Here is a 16,896-nt window from a genome sequence, read left to right as displayed (position 1 = left end):
TCGTCTAGGGTACGCAATGTTAGTGGATGCTGGCATTGAATGAATTGTGCCACGACTTGCCGTATTCCCGGTAGAAGTAATCGAAGTGGTCCTTCCAAATATCTTCGACGTCTCTGTCAACAGTCAGCACTCCGTTTCCTGTCAACAGAATTTTAAGAGAGGCAAACTACCTTGGGTTCACCCATCCGTGAGAGTTGGCGCTGTTCTTGATGAACATCATTGGAGGCAGATCATCGATGTACCACGAACCGGGTATCTCAACGAGCCCCGTTTCTTGACCCTTTTCCAGTGGCTTCATCCACTCCTCTGCTTTCTTCGAATAGTCAATCTTCGTCCAAGAGTCTCCTGTACGGAGCCAGTACGCCTGACAATCATGGTGCGACATTGAGTGATCATATTCGATGCCGTAACTCAGCATGAGCTCTGTGCCTTCCTTGCTAGTTTCCCACCAGGGAGCAACAGATCCCCGAGGAGGCTTTCCACAGAAGTCCGTCAGCATCTTCCAGGTCTTATCCAGCACATCTCTCTGCTGCTCGATGCTCATATCACTGGGATTTTCATGACTGTAGCCGTGGAGCCCAATCTCGTGTCCCGCATCGCGGACCATAGCACACTCCTCTGGAAACGTCTCCAAGGAATGGCCCGGGATGAACCAGGACGCTTTGATGTTGTACTTGTCGAACAGCTTCAGAAGTCTGCGGGTCCCAATTGTGCCGGCCCAAATCCCTGCGTCCAGTCAGGATTTCCAGTGGTAAAAAGTCTCATGAGTCATCATCAGACTTACCTCGACTGATATCGCTGGTGCTGTCCTCACCCCCATAGGATCCAAGCCAACCTGCCACTGCGTCGATGTCCACTCCATAGCTGCTATGATATCAGCATCTTCAGTCTGGCCCGAAACCTGTCCACCTCGGAAGTACTCACCAGACCAAAACTTCTTTCTTGCCCATTATGATGATGCGGTTGTTACAATTTTCTCTGACATGCAAATCCTCAGGTGATGACACACGACGATGTTGAGTCTCGCGCGCTGATGTACTCGTCCAGCGCTGGTTGCGTAACTGGTACAAGAGGGGGGCCAGCACGGTGGAGTTGTGTTTGGAGTGGGGTTCGCTTCCAACTGCGAACTGAACGAATTGGGGCTTTCGCTAATCACGCGCTATCACTCAGTGGAACACAAGACGCTGTATTGGCGCCGTCGGTACCAACGGCACCAGCAGCAGGGGCGGCAAAACAACGGGCAGCAGATAGCGATGGCCTGCCAAGCCTGCATGCTGCTTGTATGCAGGACTGGAGCTTCCCCTCCCTTTCCCACTCTTGACATCGCAGGCCGGGATGCCCAACCCCACTACTCAACACCACTTCTTTACGTATTTCGAGTACCTCGTTATCTCAATTTCAGCCAGTCCACCCCTACCGTAGGACCATCAATATCTCGTTGAAGATGCGACTGAGCCATGACAGCGAGAAATGCCGTCTGAGATCGGGGTGGTGCGCACGCACTGCGGATATCTCGCACGAGGCAAACATACCTAGGTCTTATGCTACCCTGGGAAAATTCAAATCTTATACATCTGCTGTGCGGCTGCTTTGACACTCGAAGAGGACCCTACACTATAGCATAGGCGTGCGAAAGAGTGCTCCGTAGCAGAGAATCATGTCTAAGGTATGCACAAGATCAATAATGGACAAGATATGCACTTAGAGATAAATATGGACTTATTTACTAATCTGCATCTGTACAGTTCTCGTTGAAGGGCAGGGTTGCTCTGGTCACCGGAGGAGCTAGAGGCTGCGGATTTGCCTTCGCTCAAGGCCTGGCTGAAGCAGGCGCAGATGTGGCCATCTTCGACGTGATCCCTCCTTCACCGGCTCTGGCCCAGCTCACAGTCGACCACGGCGTTCGAACCAACGCATACACCGTCGACGTCACATCCATCGCAAGCCTCAAGTCTGGTTTCGAGGCATTCAAGGCGGACTTTGGAGGAAAGTTTGACATTGTCGTTGCGTGCGCGGGCGTTAACAAAAATGTCGAGCTCCTGGATACCACCGAGGAAGACTTTGACAGGTTATTCGGCGTCAACTGCAAAGGGGTCTACTTCACTGCTCAGATGGCGGCCAAACAGATGATCGAAAATGTCACGAAGTGCGGCAGTATCATTCTTGTCGCCAGCATGGCTTCCTACATCGCCATCCGCTCCCAGCGCTCGAGTGCGTACTGCGGGACCAAGGGTGCGGTGAAGGCAATGGTGGCGCCAATGGCTGCGGAGATGAATAAGTATGGGATCCGGGTAAACTCAGTGAGCCCTGGGTATGTCAGGACTGAGATGACTAGCCCGTTTCCTCATTTGTTGGAAAGTTGGAAAGATGAGATCATGCTTGGTCGGGTTGCAGAGCCAGACGATATTAAGGGTGCATGTGTATTCTTGGCAGGCGACGCCAGCAGATATTGTACTGGGACAGACATCGTGGTGGACGGAGGTGTGACTAAGTGGTGAGATTTTGCGGTCCGTTGTGCAATTGCAAGGGTGACGACCAAGATAGAGTCACTGATTCCACGAAGACATCACAATACTACTGTTTACAGTTTCCACAGAAGGTTCTTGTTTGTTCAATTCCCGTTCGTCTCAACCTTGCCAGACGTATGATGACATACGATGTTCGAGCATTGAAGTTCTTATTTCTATCTGCCGTATGAGACGATTGTAATCACAGATGATACCACCTGAAATGTATTCGGTGAACTCTCCACCGTTCTTTGTCCAGGTCTAAGCTCCATTGCGAGCTCTAAGCAGATCTTCCACCATTTTCCCAACACCAAGAACCTTCTCTTCCTCTAGTTTGCGTCCCACGATCTGCAGCCCAACAGGTAACTTAAGTCGGGCCATTTCGTCCCTGTTGTCTTTCCACAAGTCCAAACTCCATTCGTCCACCTCTCCTCGCGGTTCGAAATCCCACTGTGCCCCAACGTCTTCTTCGCGAGCTGAACCACCCGGTATGACCAGAGCGGTATAATCGAGAACATTCCAAATCTTCGTGTATCCTACCCATCTGCAGCCTTTGTGTGGTACGGCAGTGTGAGGCATCGGAGGCGTGAGAAGCGCATCGACGTTCCTCCCATCACTCGTGCGTATGGAATTCCACTTCTCCAGGTAGGCCTGCTGCAAAGCCCACTTTCGCCGGTTGAGATTCCAGTACTCAAACACTGAGATTGCTTTGCCCCGGTTGACAAGCTTCTCCACGTGCGGAATGAAGGGTTCGCCGCCGGCTGCGATGGCGGTACGGATATCTTCACCGCCGTCTGCGGTGTAGAACTCGTCCAGGACCTGGATACACTCCGGGTGGAGGTCGGCATTCCACTCGATGACTGTGTGTCCTGCACGGCGGAGGGCTTCCACGGCTTCCTCGAGCACGCGCGAGATTGGTGGATGTGGCCGGGCAACACCATCGTCCCGAAGCACGCCGATGACAAGGGGCCGCGAAATGACATCTTGGTACGACTCTTGTCGCCACGGAATTGGTGCACATCTGGAATCAAGCTGCCAAGGCTTTGAGTCAATGAGTGACTTCATTGCCAACTGGATCATGCCCAGGCTTCGGGCCATAGGTCCAACTGAAGATGGCACATGCTCCTGGCCTTCCGTAGAGACTGGTACTCCATTGTAAGGTAGCCTCGCGCTCTGGAAGACGGACTTCTTAGCAAAATACCCCGCAAAAATTGGTAGTGTCGGATAGGGATCGACAAGACTCACACTTGGCTTGAAGCCGTAAATGCCCATCATGTGCGAAGGAATGCGGATACTCCCGCCTATGTCAGTTCCCATTCCGAGCATACTGGCACCACCGGCAACCAGGACAGCCTCGCCTCCAGTAGAGCCGCCTGGTGTGTAGTCGGGGTTATAAGGGTTATTCGTCAAGCCCCAGAGAGGATTGTCCGTCTCACACCACATAATGCTCTGGGGCAGGTTGGTCTTCGCCACGATGACAGCTCCTAGTGACTTCAACATCTTGACCACGGTGGCATCTTGCTCGGCAGGAGAAAATGATCGTCCGACGTATCCTAGTGTTGTGTCATAGCCTTTGACATTAAATTGATCCTTCAAGGTCGTCACCACACCGTGTAGTGGCCCTATGGGTTCATGATGTTCGGCCAGATACTTGTCGAGGTTTTTGGCAGCCTCTAAAGCGTCTTTGAAGCAGACCTCCGTTAAACTGCAATGAATTGTTAGGGGCCTGGGAGTCGTGTTGGGTGATATTATACGTACCAGTTTGTCTAATGGGGAAAAAGATTTAAGCTTGGTAAGCATTTTACTCCTTCACTTGTTCGTTGGAATGCAGACTACTAGTTCCTCGGGGTTACTGCAATATAGGAGCGTGCTAACCGATTTGTGTATCGTGCAGATCCTGCGTCCAGCTTTCAGTTCTTTTTGCCCTTTCACAAGTTTCAACCATGGTCCGATGCCACTCACTTTCTAACTCGACTTGCGGTGAGGGCTTCACTGGAAATCTCCTCGCATGCAATTTTGCGAACAATTTCTCCATCATCGACAGACTTTAACAGATTAACACTGCAATCTAGCTTCTCGGACTCAGTGTGCCAGCGCGAGGCTGTGAACTGTATGATTGCCTTCACCTGGACACGTCGTTTCTCAGCGACGATATCTTGCCAAGCCATATTGTTGGTGTCACCACAATATCCTCTTTGGTTGCTTGTCCCAAACACTCTGTGTTCTTTCTGCGAAAATTCTTCGTCTCACGAAATGACTCTGCAAAGCCGAGCTGGCAGTGCCGGTCTCGAGTATCCGGCCCGGTCGCGGAAGTCATGACTACCTATCGAGATACCCTAGCACATTGAGACGTGGTACAGTCAATCCCTCGTACTGCATGACTCCCGGGTGACAGTAAGCCCCGTTTGTTGCGTAGCGTCATGCGAGACAATGGATGGCATGCCCTTGATTGGACCGTCACTTGCCTGTATCTTATTCAGGATTAAACTACCCTTATCTGTCTCAGCGCGGAGCTGATTACGACGTCGCTAGCTTCAAAAGCCTAAAACCTACAACGCCCATGCAGCAGGGATCGACGCGTTGGGCAAGAGTGGGGATGCTGTGCCCGTCCTCCAAGTCCGAATGTTTTCCGCCGGCATGAACCGAATGCAGACAGACGGGCAGGGTTTTGCACAGCGCTTGGCCGATCGTCAGGGGTAGGACAATCGTAGTCAGCAGACTCACGACATGCCATGAGCTGATGGGCTACTCGAATGGGCCGATCAGATGCCATTCTGGTTAAGCAACAAGAAGGCATCGCTCTTTTATGAAAGTTGAGCCCTCGGTCGCCTTATTGCCGGCAAAGTTGGGCCTCAGGTAAAAACTGTTTACTCAGAGAGAGACAGCTTAACATGACACTCAACAAGACAAACAGGGTAGTTGATCAAGGAAACATGGCTGTTGAACCGACAAGATGTGATGTATGTGTGGTCGGCGCTGGACCTGCCGGCATCATGTTGGCGTAAGTAATCTCAATCCCACCAACAGACAATCTGCTGACTTGAGACTGCCAGGGCTCTACTGGCAAGGTTTGGCATCAAAGTCGAAATTCTAGATGAAAGGCCAGACCAGACGACAGTTGGCAGAGCTGATGGCCTTCAGCCGAAGACCATAGAGACGTTTCAGATGCTACGTCTTGGGGGTGAGCTTCTAGACACAGGAGTCAAAGTGTTCGATATCTGCATGTGGCGATCCCAGGTCGACGGTAATGGGGCCCCGGCCCTGCTCCGCGTTGGGCGTGAAATTCACTACCCGCCTGATGCGGTCGATGTGCTGCACCCTTTCATACTGTTATGCCATCAAGGCATGGTGGAGGGCATGTTCGTCGAGGATTTGCGGCACAGTGGATTCGAGGTCCAGCGAGGATGCAGATTCGAGACTTTCGGATACGGCCAGGGTGATGGAGGGTCACCGATCCAAGTCACATACAAGCATGAGGGTTCAGAAAGGAGTCTACAGTCTAACTACCTTGTTGGCTGCGACGGCGCTCGCTCGCGGGTTCGCCAAGGGATACCCGGAACATATGCGGAAGGGAACCCCCACGATTCCTACTGGGGCGTGCTGGATGGCGAACTCGAGTCCGACTTTCCCGACATCTGGAGCAAGACAGTAGTTTACTCCGAGGAGCACGGCTCAGTCTTGATCATTCCACGAGAACGCAACCTCACGCGATTCTACATCGAAGTCAAGAATCAACAGGACTCAATTGACGAGACGTTCGTCATGGATCAAGCCAGGAAGATCATGTCACCATACAGCCTGGAGTGGCTCTCAGTCGAGTGGTTCGGAAACTACCGCGTCACGCAACGAGTAGCAGCCCGCTTCTCCGACTCTACAGGCCAACCCCCGCGCGTCTTTATCGCCGGCGATGCCAGCCACACGCATAGCCCCAAAGCAGCCCAGGGGATGAACACCAGTATGCACGATTCGTGGAACCTCGGCTGGAAGTTGAATCTCGCCGTACGCGGTCTGGCCAAGAAGGACATCCTGCTCGGGACCTACGAGGAGGAGAGGAAGAAGATCGCCCACGATCTGATCGACTTTGACTACGAGCACGCCAACAGCATCGCCGGTGGTGACGCCAAGGCGTTGGCTGAGAACTTTCGCACAAACATAGGGTTCATATCCGGCGCCGGGGTGGAATACGGGCGCAACATCCTCAACGACCTCGGTGCGCCCGCAAAGAGTCTTCAAAACGGGCATGTGCTGCAAGGTGCCGCATGTCCTGGGCGGAACCTGCCACCAGCCAAAGTGACCCGCTACATCGACGACAACCCTGTTGATGTCCAGCTGGATGTACCAATTCTGGGCCAGTTCCGCGTTTTCGTCATTGTGCCTGACGTGATTGGAGCGTCTAGTTTCCTGAGCAGGCTCAGCGGGTCGATTCTGTCGGAGACATCGCTCGTGTCGCAGCTATCAGCCGCGGCCAACAAGTCGTACCAGGAGTCGCCTAGACCATGCAAGCCAAAGGACGTATACTACCGGCCAGAAAGGTACACACCACTGAGCCAGCTGTTCACATATGCCCTTATAAGTAAGTGCCCTGTGTCCCGCCCGCGCTGACCTTGACTGACCTTCACCTAGCAAAAACGGAAAAGGGGAAGTTTGAGCTCGCATCTTTGCCGCCTCTTCTAAGCAGGAGCAAGTGGACCGTGTACCTTGACAATGTCCCACATCTTGACACGCAGAGCCAGAGATGTGCGGATAAGTGGCTCGGAAGCATTGAATCTGGACAGGCGGCTATCGTTAATGTGCGGCCTGATGGCTACGTTGGCTCTGTCACGAAGTTCAGCACTGCTGGAGAGGATGCTGGTTTAGAAGCAGCCCGCTCTCTAGATGACTATTACGGCGGCTTTTTGCAGACGCCAGGAGCTTGATGTCGCATTCTCATAATACGAGCAGTAGACCATAATCGGACTGCATTACCTTCGATCATCTCTACGTGATATTGTAGGCTGCTACATGAGCGATGACTTTGTTCAAAACACGCCTATGCAGTCATGGGTAGCGGTGCATTTCCTGGCAACTTTCTCACGTAATCTGTGTCCCCATAATACCTGTGGCAAGCACGTGAAACCCCTGCAAGCCGCATCTTCATGACAGGAAGTTAGGTGGCTTATCGGAGCAAGTGATATAGCCACGCACATTTAAAGTTCGTTCCAGTGGAGCGAGCGCGGCTGTATCATTTGTTATCGTAAATGGGGAATGTTGAATTTGGCAGGGGAAACCCTACGGAGGTGGGACTCCTGGGCCTTGGACTCGTGCCTCGCATGGGGAGCTGACACTTGGGGAAGCACCTGCCAGGATTACCAAGTCGATAGATTGCAGCTATCTGATTGGCCAGCCGGAGAGGGCACCAAAGTGCCGATTATCAGGGCGTCCAGGTGGCTTACCACAGCACCAGTCGCTTCTTGGTGATTACTCCTGTCACATTCGGGCTGGAGAGATGCAGGCTGCCGTAATGCAAAGGTTGCTGTCTCAGCGCTTTGGAATTTAATGGCCCCGACATTTGTAAAGGATGTCGAGTTACACCGAAATAGTTTCAGAGGGTGTCAGAAACAATCACAGACTTTTACATCCATCCCACCATGTCATCCGAAAAGAGTGAGGAGTCCAAGGGCAAGGAAGTGCTCACCCGAGAGCCTTCAGTAGGTCATGGCGAGCTTGGTGTCGTGGACGACCAAGAGGTTTCCGACTTCTACGGCAGCTCGGTGAGCGACAGTTACCGGCTGAAGTCAGAGTTGGTAGCACATCATTTGGCTGAGATAGGAATGGGAAAGTAAGTCCAAACCCGGTCAGAAACTCCGTTGATGCCACCTAACGTTTGTGCGTTTTCCAGGTTCCAATGGTACCTCTTCGTGGTCAATGGCTTCGGCTGGGTCGTTGACAATTTCTGGAGCCAAGGCATAACAGCCGTCAGACCGCCCGTCGCAAACGAGTTCACCGACATCACATATCTCAGCTTCAGTTCCGTCGCCTACTACGTTGGGCTGATCATCGGAGCATCGTTCTGGGGCGTTACTGCGGACTTGATCGGTCGCAAGCCAGCTTTCAATGCCACGATTCTCATCGGTGGTATTTTCGCCTGTGCTGTGGCCGGGTCGCAGAACTTCGTCACATTCTGCTCACTTTGGGCTGTCGTTGGCACTGCCGCTGGTGGCAATGTTCCCGTCGATAGCATCATCTTCTTGGAGTTCATGCCGCAAGAGCGTCAGTGGCTGCTGACGAGCTTATCGGCATGGTGGAATCTTGGGCAGGTGATTGTCTCACTGGTGGCTTGGGTATTCCTAGCAAACTATGCCTGTGAGAGCTCCGAGGCTCCGTGCCCGAGGAGTTCTAACATGGGCTGGTAAGTAGCCGCCATCCTAACGTGTCTGTTGCCTCTTCTTACTGACCAGAAATCTTTCAGGCGCTATGTCATGATCACTCTTGGTGCACTAGCCATTGCCTTTGCCCTTATTCGAATTTTCGTCTTTAGAATGCCCGAGTCACCGCGATACCTGCTGTCCAGAGGACGCGACGCCGAGGCTGTCGAGGCCGTGAACTACGTTGCTCGATACAACGGAAAGCCCGAAACATTGACCCTGGACATGCTGAAGGCCATTGATGAGGCCCAGTCCGGGTCCCTGACCCAAGTCGTCCAGAGAGGACACAATACAGCTGGAGAAACGAAGGCGCCCCTGTCCTACAAACAGATCATCATGGAAAACTTCAAAGACTACAGCAGTCATAGCTACCGCAAGCTGTTCGCGGGCCGCAAGATGGCTCGGCATAGCTCGGTGATCTTCTTGATCTGGCTGACCATTGGCGTGGCGTACCCGCTCTACTTCGCATTCATCACATCGTACCTCCAAACAAAGTCGACGTACTCCGTCACCAACTCACTTAATCACACTTACATGGTCTACTGCATCGTATCTGTGGTTGGTGTTGTTGGCCCGATCGCGGCAGGTTTCTCCGTTGAGACGCGTCTGGGGCGGCGGTGGATGATGGCCATATCAGCTGTGCTGAGTGGTGTCTTCTTATTTGCATACACAAGTGTCGGTACAGAAGCTGCAGATATTGGATTCCAGTGTGCTACTGCCATCCTTGGAAATTTCGGTGAGTTTACTCGCAGCTGTGACCACTGGCACATATCCTTAATATCATAGACTGATCCTGAAATTTGCAGAGTACGCGATCATGTTTGCATTCACGCCAGAGTCGTTCCCAGCGCCAGTACGGGGGACTGGAACAGGTATTGCTGCAACCCTGCTGCGGGTTGGTGGGCTGGTAGCGTCTTTCATTTCGACCTACTCCGGATACTCGGTGGTTCCTATCTATGCGAGCGCTGCGCTTTGGATTGTGGCTGGCTTTTTCTGCTTGGGCTTGCCATTCGAGACTCACGGCCATGCCTCCATCTGAGATCGTCCAGCACATGCTTGTTTTCTATTGGCAGTTACTTGGATGTTGTGTATTTTGAATTTTGTATAGGCAAAAAACTGTAGAAATACTCATTCGTTCCGCTTCTTGCTTCGTACTCAGCTTATTCCTTGTATTGCTTCACAGTCACAAATTTACATACTCAATAATCTCTCCTACCGCATCTTTTCATAGTTGCCTTGCGTCAATGTGAATCTAATTACTTCATACCGTGAACGTCTCTCGCGATATTTGGAGGATGGCCTGCCATTCTCATCAAGCCCAGAATAGCATCAAATCGTGGCACTGACACTTGACCCGGATCGGGGACACAGGTCCTCGACTGGCAGACAACACGGAGCCGTCCCCAAGAGTTTCCCAATCAAAAATATGAGGTAATTCATGAAGCCAAGGTACACAAATTTAGCCCTGGTACACGGGAGTGCATGTCATCACCAGTGTTGTTAGCGGAATTTCCCCGGTGCCGCTGCCTTTTCCAGGGTAGACACCCCTGTCGTTCACCCCCATTTTCGACCAGATACCTCCAGTGGAGAAACTCTCCACTTCCAGTACCCGAGACAGAGACGGCACAACATGGCGGCGGCATCAGCGTTGCTCCCTGGAAAGATCAGTCAGCCCAAAATGGCGAAAGTACCACCCTGGGAGGTCAGTCCAAAAATGGTCAGGATATTTCAATGTCTATGCCCAGAAGGCCGTCTCTGCTCTCACAGGTGAAACGAATACTGCCTCTCTTACACTTGCCTAGGGTCTTAGAACATCGTCCTGTCCTAACACAACTCTATCACTCTCGTCAAGACAAAATGGGATCTGCTTCACCTCCTACTCCTTTCACCCCCCTTGGAGAGACGTCTCTTTTCAAGCCCCTGGACTTGGGAAAATGGCACTTGCAGCATCGCATCGTCCAGGTAGGTGCAGCTAAGCATGCCCAGAGAATCCTCTTCTCCGGACCTGGTTGGCTTACAAATTCGCTTAGGCACCTCTCACACGCATGAGGAATGACTTCTCGTCCCGAGGAGTTTACATCCCAGGTCCCAGAGTCGTCAAGTACTACTCAGACCGTTCAACCCCCGGCGGCCTTCAACTCACCGAGGCAACGGACATTTGCCTGGATGCCAGCGCATATCCAGGGTGCCCTGGAGTCTTCACCCCTGAGCAGCTCGAAGGGTGGCGCAACGTCACTGATGCCGTGCACGCCAAGGGGGGCCTCATCTTGAGCCAGCTATGGCACACGGGGCGGGCCTCGTCGCCCGGCATGCGAGGAGGCAACCAGTGTGTGTCATCGAGTGACATCCCCATGTCGGGATCATACCTTGACGGAAGCTCGTGTGCTGAAAACCCGCCCCGGCCTTTGACGGTGGACGAGATCCACACATTGACTGCCGAATGGGCGGCAGCTGCAAAGAGGGCTGTCAATGAGGCTGGCTTCGATGGTGTCGAAATTCATGGCGCAAATGGATATCTCCTGGACCAATTCCTGCACGACAATGTCAACAAGAGGACAGATGAGTATGGAGGCTCCATTGAGAACCGTTCGACGTTCGTGCTGGAAGTCATTCAAGCAGTCTGTGAGGCAGTTGGGGCGGAGCGGGTCGGCATTCGTCTTTCGCCTTACAACTACTTCCAAGACACCCGAGACAGTGATCCCAACGCACATTGGTCGTATCTGTGTGAGAAGATCGCTGGCCTTCCCACCACTCAGCGACCTGCTTATATTCACATGTGAGCAATTTCTCCTCATTCGTTTAGTCAAGATCCCATGGCTGACAGTCTACATCACTAAAGGGTTGAACCTCGTTTCGACGAGGTTCTCGACGAGCAGCAGAAGATGGAGTCTCTCGCCGAGTACACCGCCAGCACTGGATCGGAGGCAGCCCCCATCAAGAAGAACTCTTTGACTCCATTCCGGAACATTCTGAAGTCTGGTGGTATTCATTTCTTCGCCGCAGGAAGCTTCAACCGTGAAAACGCCGCGCCGAAGGTGGAGAGCGACAGCGCTGATCTGATCGTGTTCGGTCGACACTTTATCGCGAATCCGGATCTGGTTAAGCGGTTGCGAAGTGGACTCCCGTTGAACCCATACGATAGGACAACGTTCTATGGGGCCGATCCACCTGAAAGAGGCTACACTGACTACCCATTTTACGAGGAGCTCAAGAACTAGAAGTTTGCTCGCTGGATTAAGGTTACATCATCCTTCGAGAAGCTGGTCACGGGCAAGCGCGGGCAAATACGCGGACGTACACAAATGCATACAGAGAGATAGAAAAGAATTGATTGCTCAAACTGATGTGAATATACACCTCAACAGTCTGATTTTCATGTCCTTTGTCCTTATATTCTCATCAACTTTAAACGATGATTAGGCAATCATGCATGCATAACTTCTGCCTCCATGCTCTCCACCCAACTACCCACCTAGGCATCCTTCTGATTCAAGCATCGCCAGATAAAGGTCTACGAGTGTGCACTATGGGCTTACCACCAAACGAAGAGTCGTCAGGCTCTTCAAGTATCCGTTCTTCTTCTGCATCGAACTCTATGCCAGCTGGTGGCCTTCCTCGTCTTCCCCCTCCACCGCCACCGCTGCCGCCTTTGGGAGATTTGCTCCCTCTCCCTCCCACCAAGAAAGCACTAAAACACAGCAAAATCAGGTATCGACGTTTATACATGGATGTGTGGGAATAATGGGTGTCGTTTGTATGGAGGACTGTTTGGGACTAGGCAGCTTTGGCCCGTTAGGATGCCTAGCAGGCAGCAGCCTTAGCGCTGCATATAAAATAGCTAGCATAATTAAGCCTTTTGCCTTCTTTCCTTTTATAATTAATAATAATTAACTACTATACTAATTAAATATTATATTGCAATATATAACTTAGCTAATATTAATTAATAATTATAAGGGCAACTATAAATTAATAAAGCTTAAAGAAATAACCTTTTAGTTATGCTAATTAATATTATTAATATTATAAATTTATATAATGCAATTTATAATAATAATAATACTTAATATATAAAGAGATAATTATTATAATAAGAAATTATAATAAACTCCCCTACTCTTAATATATATACATTTATTACATTTTAAACAATCCTAATAATAACTTTTAAATTTAATAGCTGTTATGGGCTGGCCTTAAACTCACAGAATAAAGGTGCCTAAATGAAGTTAATATTCAAAGTGCAAAAGAGAAGGTTTACTCCCCGTCTATACCCACGTCGAAGCCTATTCTTATAGGGCCAAAGCCCATTAACTAATCACTATGGGCATAAGCTTAAACCATAACATATCCCCTTTCCCTAGGTTAGAGCCGCAAAGGGGCCTTCCTAAGGGGTTAATTATGTAATAAAAAATAAAGAAGGCACTGCTTTAATCGTGAATTAAACATTGCCTTTTACTTAGCCATTTAATTAACTTGCAGCGCTTTAATTATGCCATTAGGCCAACCTATATTATATATATATTTTTATCCTTTCTATACCTTATAATTTAATATGCTAGCTAAAGCAAGCTAATGAAAGATAATTATTTAAGCGTAAGCTAGTGATTAAGCTAGCAGCATTTTTAAGATCCTTTAATTTATGTCTTTTATATAAGCTTCCTTATTTAAAGCCTTAAGATCGTGGATTTATTATATAACCTATAATTAATTAGCGTTTAATTATAAATAATCTGCTTTATTAGCGGAAAGTTCTTAAGCTTTAAGAGTTTTATAATATTAAATTAATTAGCATTAGCTAGCTTGCTTTAAGCTTAGGCTAGTATTAAGCTAGCATTACTTTAAGCCTTATCTTATAAAAAAAAATTTATGCATTAAAAACAACCTTAATTAAGCGCCTTCCCCTTGCTAAGCTTAATTAATAATAGCTATATATAGGTTTTCCTATAGTAATTTAAGTAATTATGCTTATAATAACTAAGCTAGCTATAAGCATAATACTTAACTCCTTTTACCAAGATTACTATAATATTAATATTTATTACTTTGCTATTTTAAGGTTAAGTATTATTTTTTGCTATTATAACGTTAAAAATGCCCTTATATTACCATAAGGTAAAGCAAAATGCCTTAAATATCTTTAGCCATTCTTTATAATTAAGTCTTAACTTTATTAAAGCGATAAGTTTATTAATTATAAATAATATTTTATAATTATTTAGCTAAGCTTAAGCCTTAATTATATAAGAAAGCTAATTAAAGTAAGTAAGAAAATCTATTATTTCCTTTTTATGGTGTTACTATAGCGTAATTAAGCTAAGCCTAGCATGCCTTTGCTTAAAAAGATCCCTAAACGCAAGGCAAACCCTTTTTAAAAAGCTTTTTAGCTGCCCCTTAAATATCTTTATAAAATTAATATAGGGTAGAAATTAATTGCAAAAAGTTTTTAATTAGCTAAATATATAAAAGAATTAAGCCTCTTTAATGCTAATTACCTCTTTATTCATTATAAACTTAGCTTTCATCTTTACTAGCTAAGTTACTAAATTTTCCCAAGATAAAAGCTTCTTAGGATAGGAAAGGGCTTAACGGGCTGCCATTATTCCTTTTAAGTCTTATCATACTAAGTTTCATATAATTATATTATAAGTTTGTAATGCAAAAGGACTTTAAATATATATTATGAGCTAGCCTTAAACTTATAGAATAAAGGTGCCTAAATAAAGTTAATATTTAAAGTACAAAAGAAAAGGTTTACTCCCCGTTTATACCTGCGCTAAAGCTTATTCTTATAGGGCCAGAGCCCGCTAACTAATCACTATAAGCACAAGCCTAAACCATAACAATAGCTATAATTAAAAAAATTAAATTAATGTTTATTTTTATTAATAATATATTTACTTATATTTTATTATATAAATAAATATAAAGAAAGAAACTAATTTGCCTTTTAATAGCTAAGTTATAAAAGTAACCCTTAATTTCTTTATTTTTCCTTAATACTACTTATTTCCCCTTCTTATTACCCCCTTTTTTAAATTAAATATACTCTTATTATTACTTTATTAAAATAATAAGAAATAATAATAATATAATAAATATAATAAGCAATATTGCTAGTTAAAATAGTTTATTAATATTAATTATAATGAATTATACTTTTATACTTAAAAGTATTATTAAAATATTTAATCTTTTAATATAAATAAATTCCTTAGGATTTCTTAGCAGCAAATAATACTTAAATACCTATATTTAGGGCTAAATTTAAGCTATGGCATATATATTAAATAATAAGGCCTATAAAGCATTTATTAAGGATTTCCATAGCTAAATTAAGTTAATATTTATATAAGTTAATAAAAACTTATTATGCATTATTAAGAAAACTCTTTAAATTAAGGGCATTTATACTTAAAAAGCAAATACCTTAAGGGAATTAATATATATCCTTAAAGCATTAAATTATCTTAAATAACTAATAAATTAAAAGCAAGAATATTATATTATATTTAAGATTAATTAAATTTAAAGCTATAATTTAAGTATTTATATTATTTTTAACTTTAATTATATCTTAATAAAAGCTAAGAAACTATTTAATAATAATAATTCTTTTAATTTTAAATTACTTAAATCGCTTAACTTACTTAGCAATAACGGTAAAGGCAATAATAACCCTTCGGAACCTTTTAATTCATTAAGAAAAGGCGGCAATCTTTCTCTAGCTAATAACTTTTATATAATATATAATTATTATGCTCTTTTACCTTTAATAAAAATAAAGAACTTCCTACTTAACTTAAATATAATAGCTAACTTAAGTAAATATTATTATAAAAATAAAATATTTATTAAAGAATTATATAATATTCTTAATAATAAGATCTTCTTTTTTTATAAAGCTTATAGCAACCTATAAATTTAATCCTAATAGTTTAAAGCAGCTCTTTTATATATACTTAAGAAATTAATAAAGATATATTATATTTAAGTTATTAATTAAAAGGACTTATTTACTTAAGTATATAAGAAATTTAAAAATTAATTTAATATAAATAATAATTACCATAATTATTTTATAAATTAAAATACTTTAACTTTCTTTACTCTTTAATAAAGAAACTTAAATAAAAGTTATATAAATATTTTTTAAATGCTTATTAATAAAATATAGCTTTACTATAAAGCATTTAAGTATATTACTTATAAGGATAACTTTTTATAAGATATAATTTTATAAGTAATATAAGGCATTTTTAAATTTCATTATATTATTTTAATAGTATTAATAAATATTAAGCAACTTTACTTTATTTTATAATAATATATTAAGGCATTAAAGGCTTAAAACCTTATATTATAATATATAATTATAAAAAATAATTAATAAGCTTATAAATAAGGCTATATTAATAATTATAATAATTAAAATAATAATAATTTAATTATTATAGATATTAAAAAGTAATATTATCTTAATAGGCAATATAATAATAATAATTAATGCCTAAGGTACCCTTAACCTTCTTTTAAAGGTAACGGCTTTTAATTAAACTTCCAATTAAGCTAGCCCTATTAATTTAAAGATAGCAGCTATAATAAAGGATATTATAAAGATAGCTATAATAGCGAATATTAGCTTAATAAAGGCAATAATAGCAATATATAATATAAAAAAAAAGAAATATTTTATGTGCTATAAAGAGAAATATTAATTAATAAATTATTTATTTAAAGATTAATAATATATTAAAGCTATATATATTTATATATATAAGGATATTAAATAATAAATTAATAATAATAAGTTTAATACATTCCTTATTAATTTTAAAGATTTTAACTTTAAAGCTATTAGCATTATAATAACTTTAGCTATTAATAATAATAAGAAAGGGCGTATTTATTATACCTTTTTAATAAACTAAGCCTTTCTTTATAACTTTTTTAATAATATAAGCAGCTTTAATATTTATATTAAT

The 16,896-nt window shown here is 44.7% G+C and overlaps 6 protein-coding genes across 6 annotated transcripts; 4 read left to right on the top strand and 2 right to left on the bottom strand.

Moving 5' to 3' along the window:
- Positions 1 to 19: 19 nt before the first annotated feature.
- On the bottom strand, positions 20 to 950 carry INS49_004014 (uncharacterized protein; the record flags this gene model as incomplete). The annotated part of the gene is made up of 4 exons (XM_043164804.1): positions 20 to 113; positions 171 to 726; positions 785 to 864; positions 925 to 950. The coding sequence occupies 4 exons, from the start codon at positions 948 to 950 to the stop codon at positions 20 to 22; spliced, it is 756 nt and encodes a 251-aa protein (XP_043018454.1).
- Positions 951 to 1,657: 707 nt separating this feature from the next.
- INS49_004013 (uncharacterized protein) lies at positions 1,658 to 2,371 on the top strand (the record flags this gene model as incomplete). Its single annotated transcript, XM_043164803.1, has 3 exons — positions 1,658 to 1,666; positions 1,746 to 2,311; positions 2,368 to 2,371. 3 exons carry the CDS (start codon positions 1,658 to 1,660, stop codon positions 2,369 to 2,371), a joined length of 579 nt encoding a protein of 192 aa, XP_043018453.1.
- Positions 2,372 to 2,768: 397 nt separating this feature from the next.
- INS49_004012 (uncharacterized protein) lies at positions 2,769 to 4,675 on the bottom strand (the record flags this gene model as incomplete). The annotated part of the gene is made up of 2 exons (XM_043164802.1): positions 2,769 to 4,212; positions 4,470 to 4,675. The coding sequence occupies 2 exons, from the start codon at positions 4,673 to 4,675 to the stop codon at positions 2,769 to 2,771; spliced, it is 1,650 nt and encodes a 549-aa protein (XP_043018452.1).
- A 765-nt stretch (positions 4,676 to 5,440) lies between these two features.
- On the top strand, positions 5,441 to 7,423 carry INS49_004011 (uncharacterized protein; the record flags this gene model as incomplete). The annotated part of the gene is made up of 3 exons (XM_043164801.1): positions 5,441 to 5,508; positions 5,561 to 7,080; positions 7,131 to 7,423. The coding sequence occupies 3 exons, from the start codon at positions 5,441 to 5,443 to the stop codon at positions 7,421 to 7,423; spliced, it is 1,881 nt and encodes a 626-aa protein (XP_043018451.1).
- A 711-nt stretch (positions 7,424 to 8,134) lies between these two features.
- INS49_004010 (uncharacterized protein) lies at positions 8,135 to 9,950 on the top strand (the record flags this gene model as incomplete). Its single annotated transcript, XM_043164800.1, has 4 exons — positions 8,135 to 8,325; positions 8,386 to 8,895; positions 8,956 to 9,647; positions 9,718 to 9,950. The coding sequence occupies 4 exons, from the start codon at positions 8,135 to 8,137 to the stop codon at positions 9,948 to 9,950; spliced, it is 1,626 nt and encodes a 541-aa protein (XP_043018450.1).
- An 818-nt stretch (positions 9,951 to 10,768) lies between these two features.
- Positions 10,769 to 12,129, top strand: INS49_004009 (uncharacterized protein; the record flags this gene model as incomplete). The annotated part of the gene is made up of 3 exons (XM_043164799.1): positions 10,769 to 10,873; positions 10,942 to 11,687; positions 11,751 to 12,129. 3 exons carry the CDS (start codon positions 10,769 to 10,771, stop codon positions 12,127 to 12,129), a joined length of 1,230 nt encoding a protein of 409 aa, XP_043018449.1.
- Positions 12,130 to 16,896: the final 4,767 nt, after the last annotated feature.

The sequence above is a fragment of the Diaporthe citri genome (assembly GCF_014595645.1).
Source record: "Diaporthe citri strain NFHF-8-4 chromosome Unknown scaffold_11, whole genome shotgun sequence".
Classification (NCBI taxonomy): domain Eukaryota; kingdom Fungi; phylum Ascomycota; class Sordariomycetes; order Diaporthales; family Diaporthaceae; genus Diaporthe; species Diaporthe citri.
The sequence above is the reverse complement of the archived record's forward strand: the minus strand, read 5'-3'. Positions and strand labels throughout refer to the sequence as shown.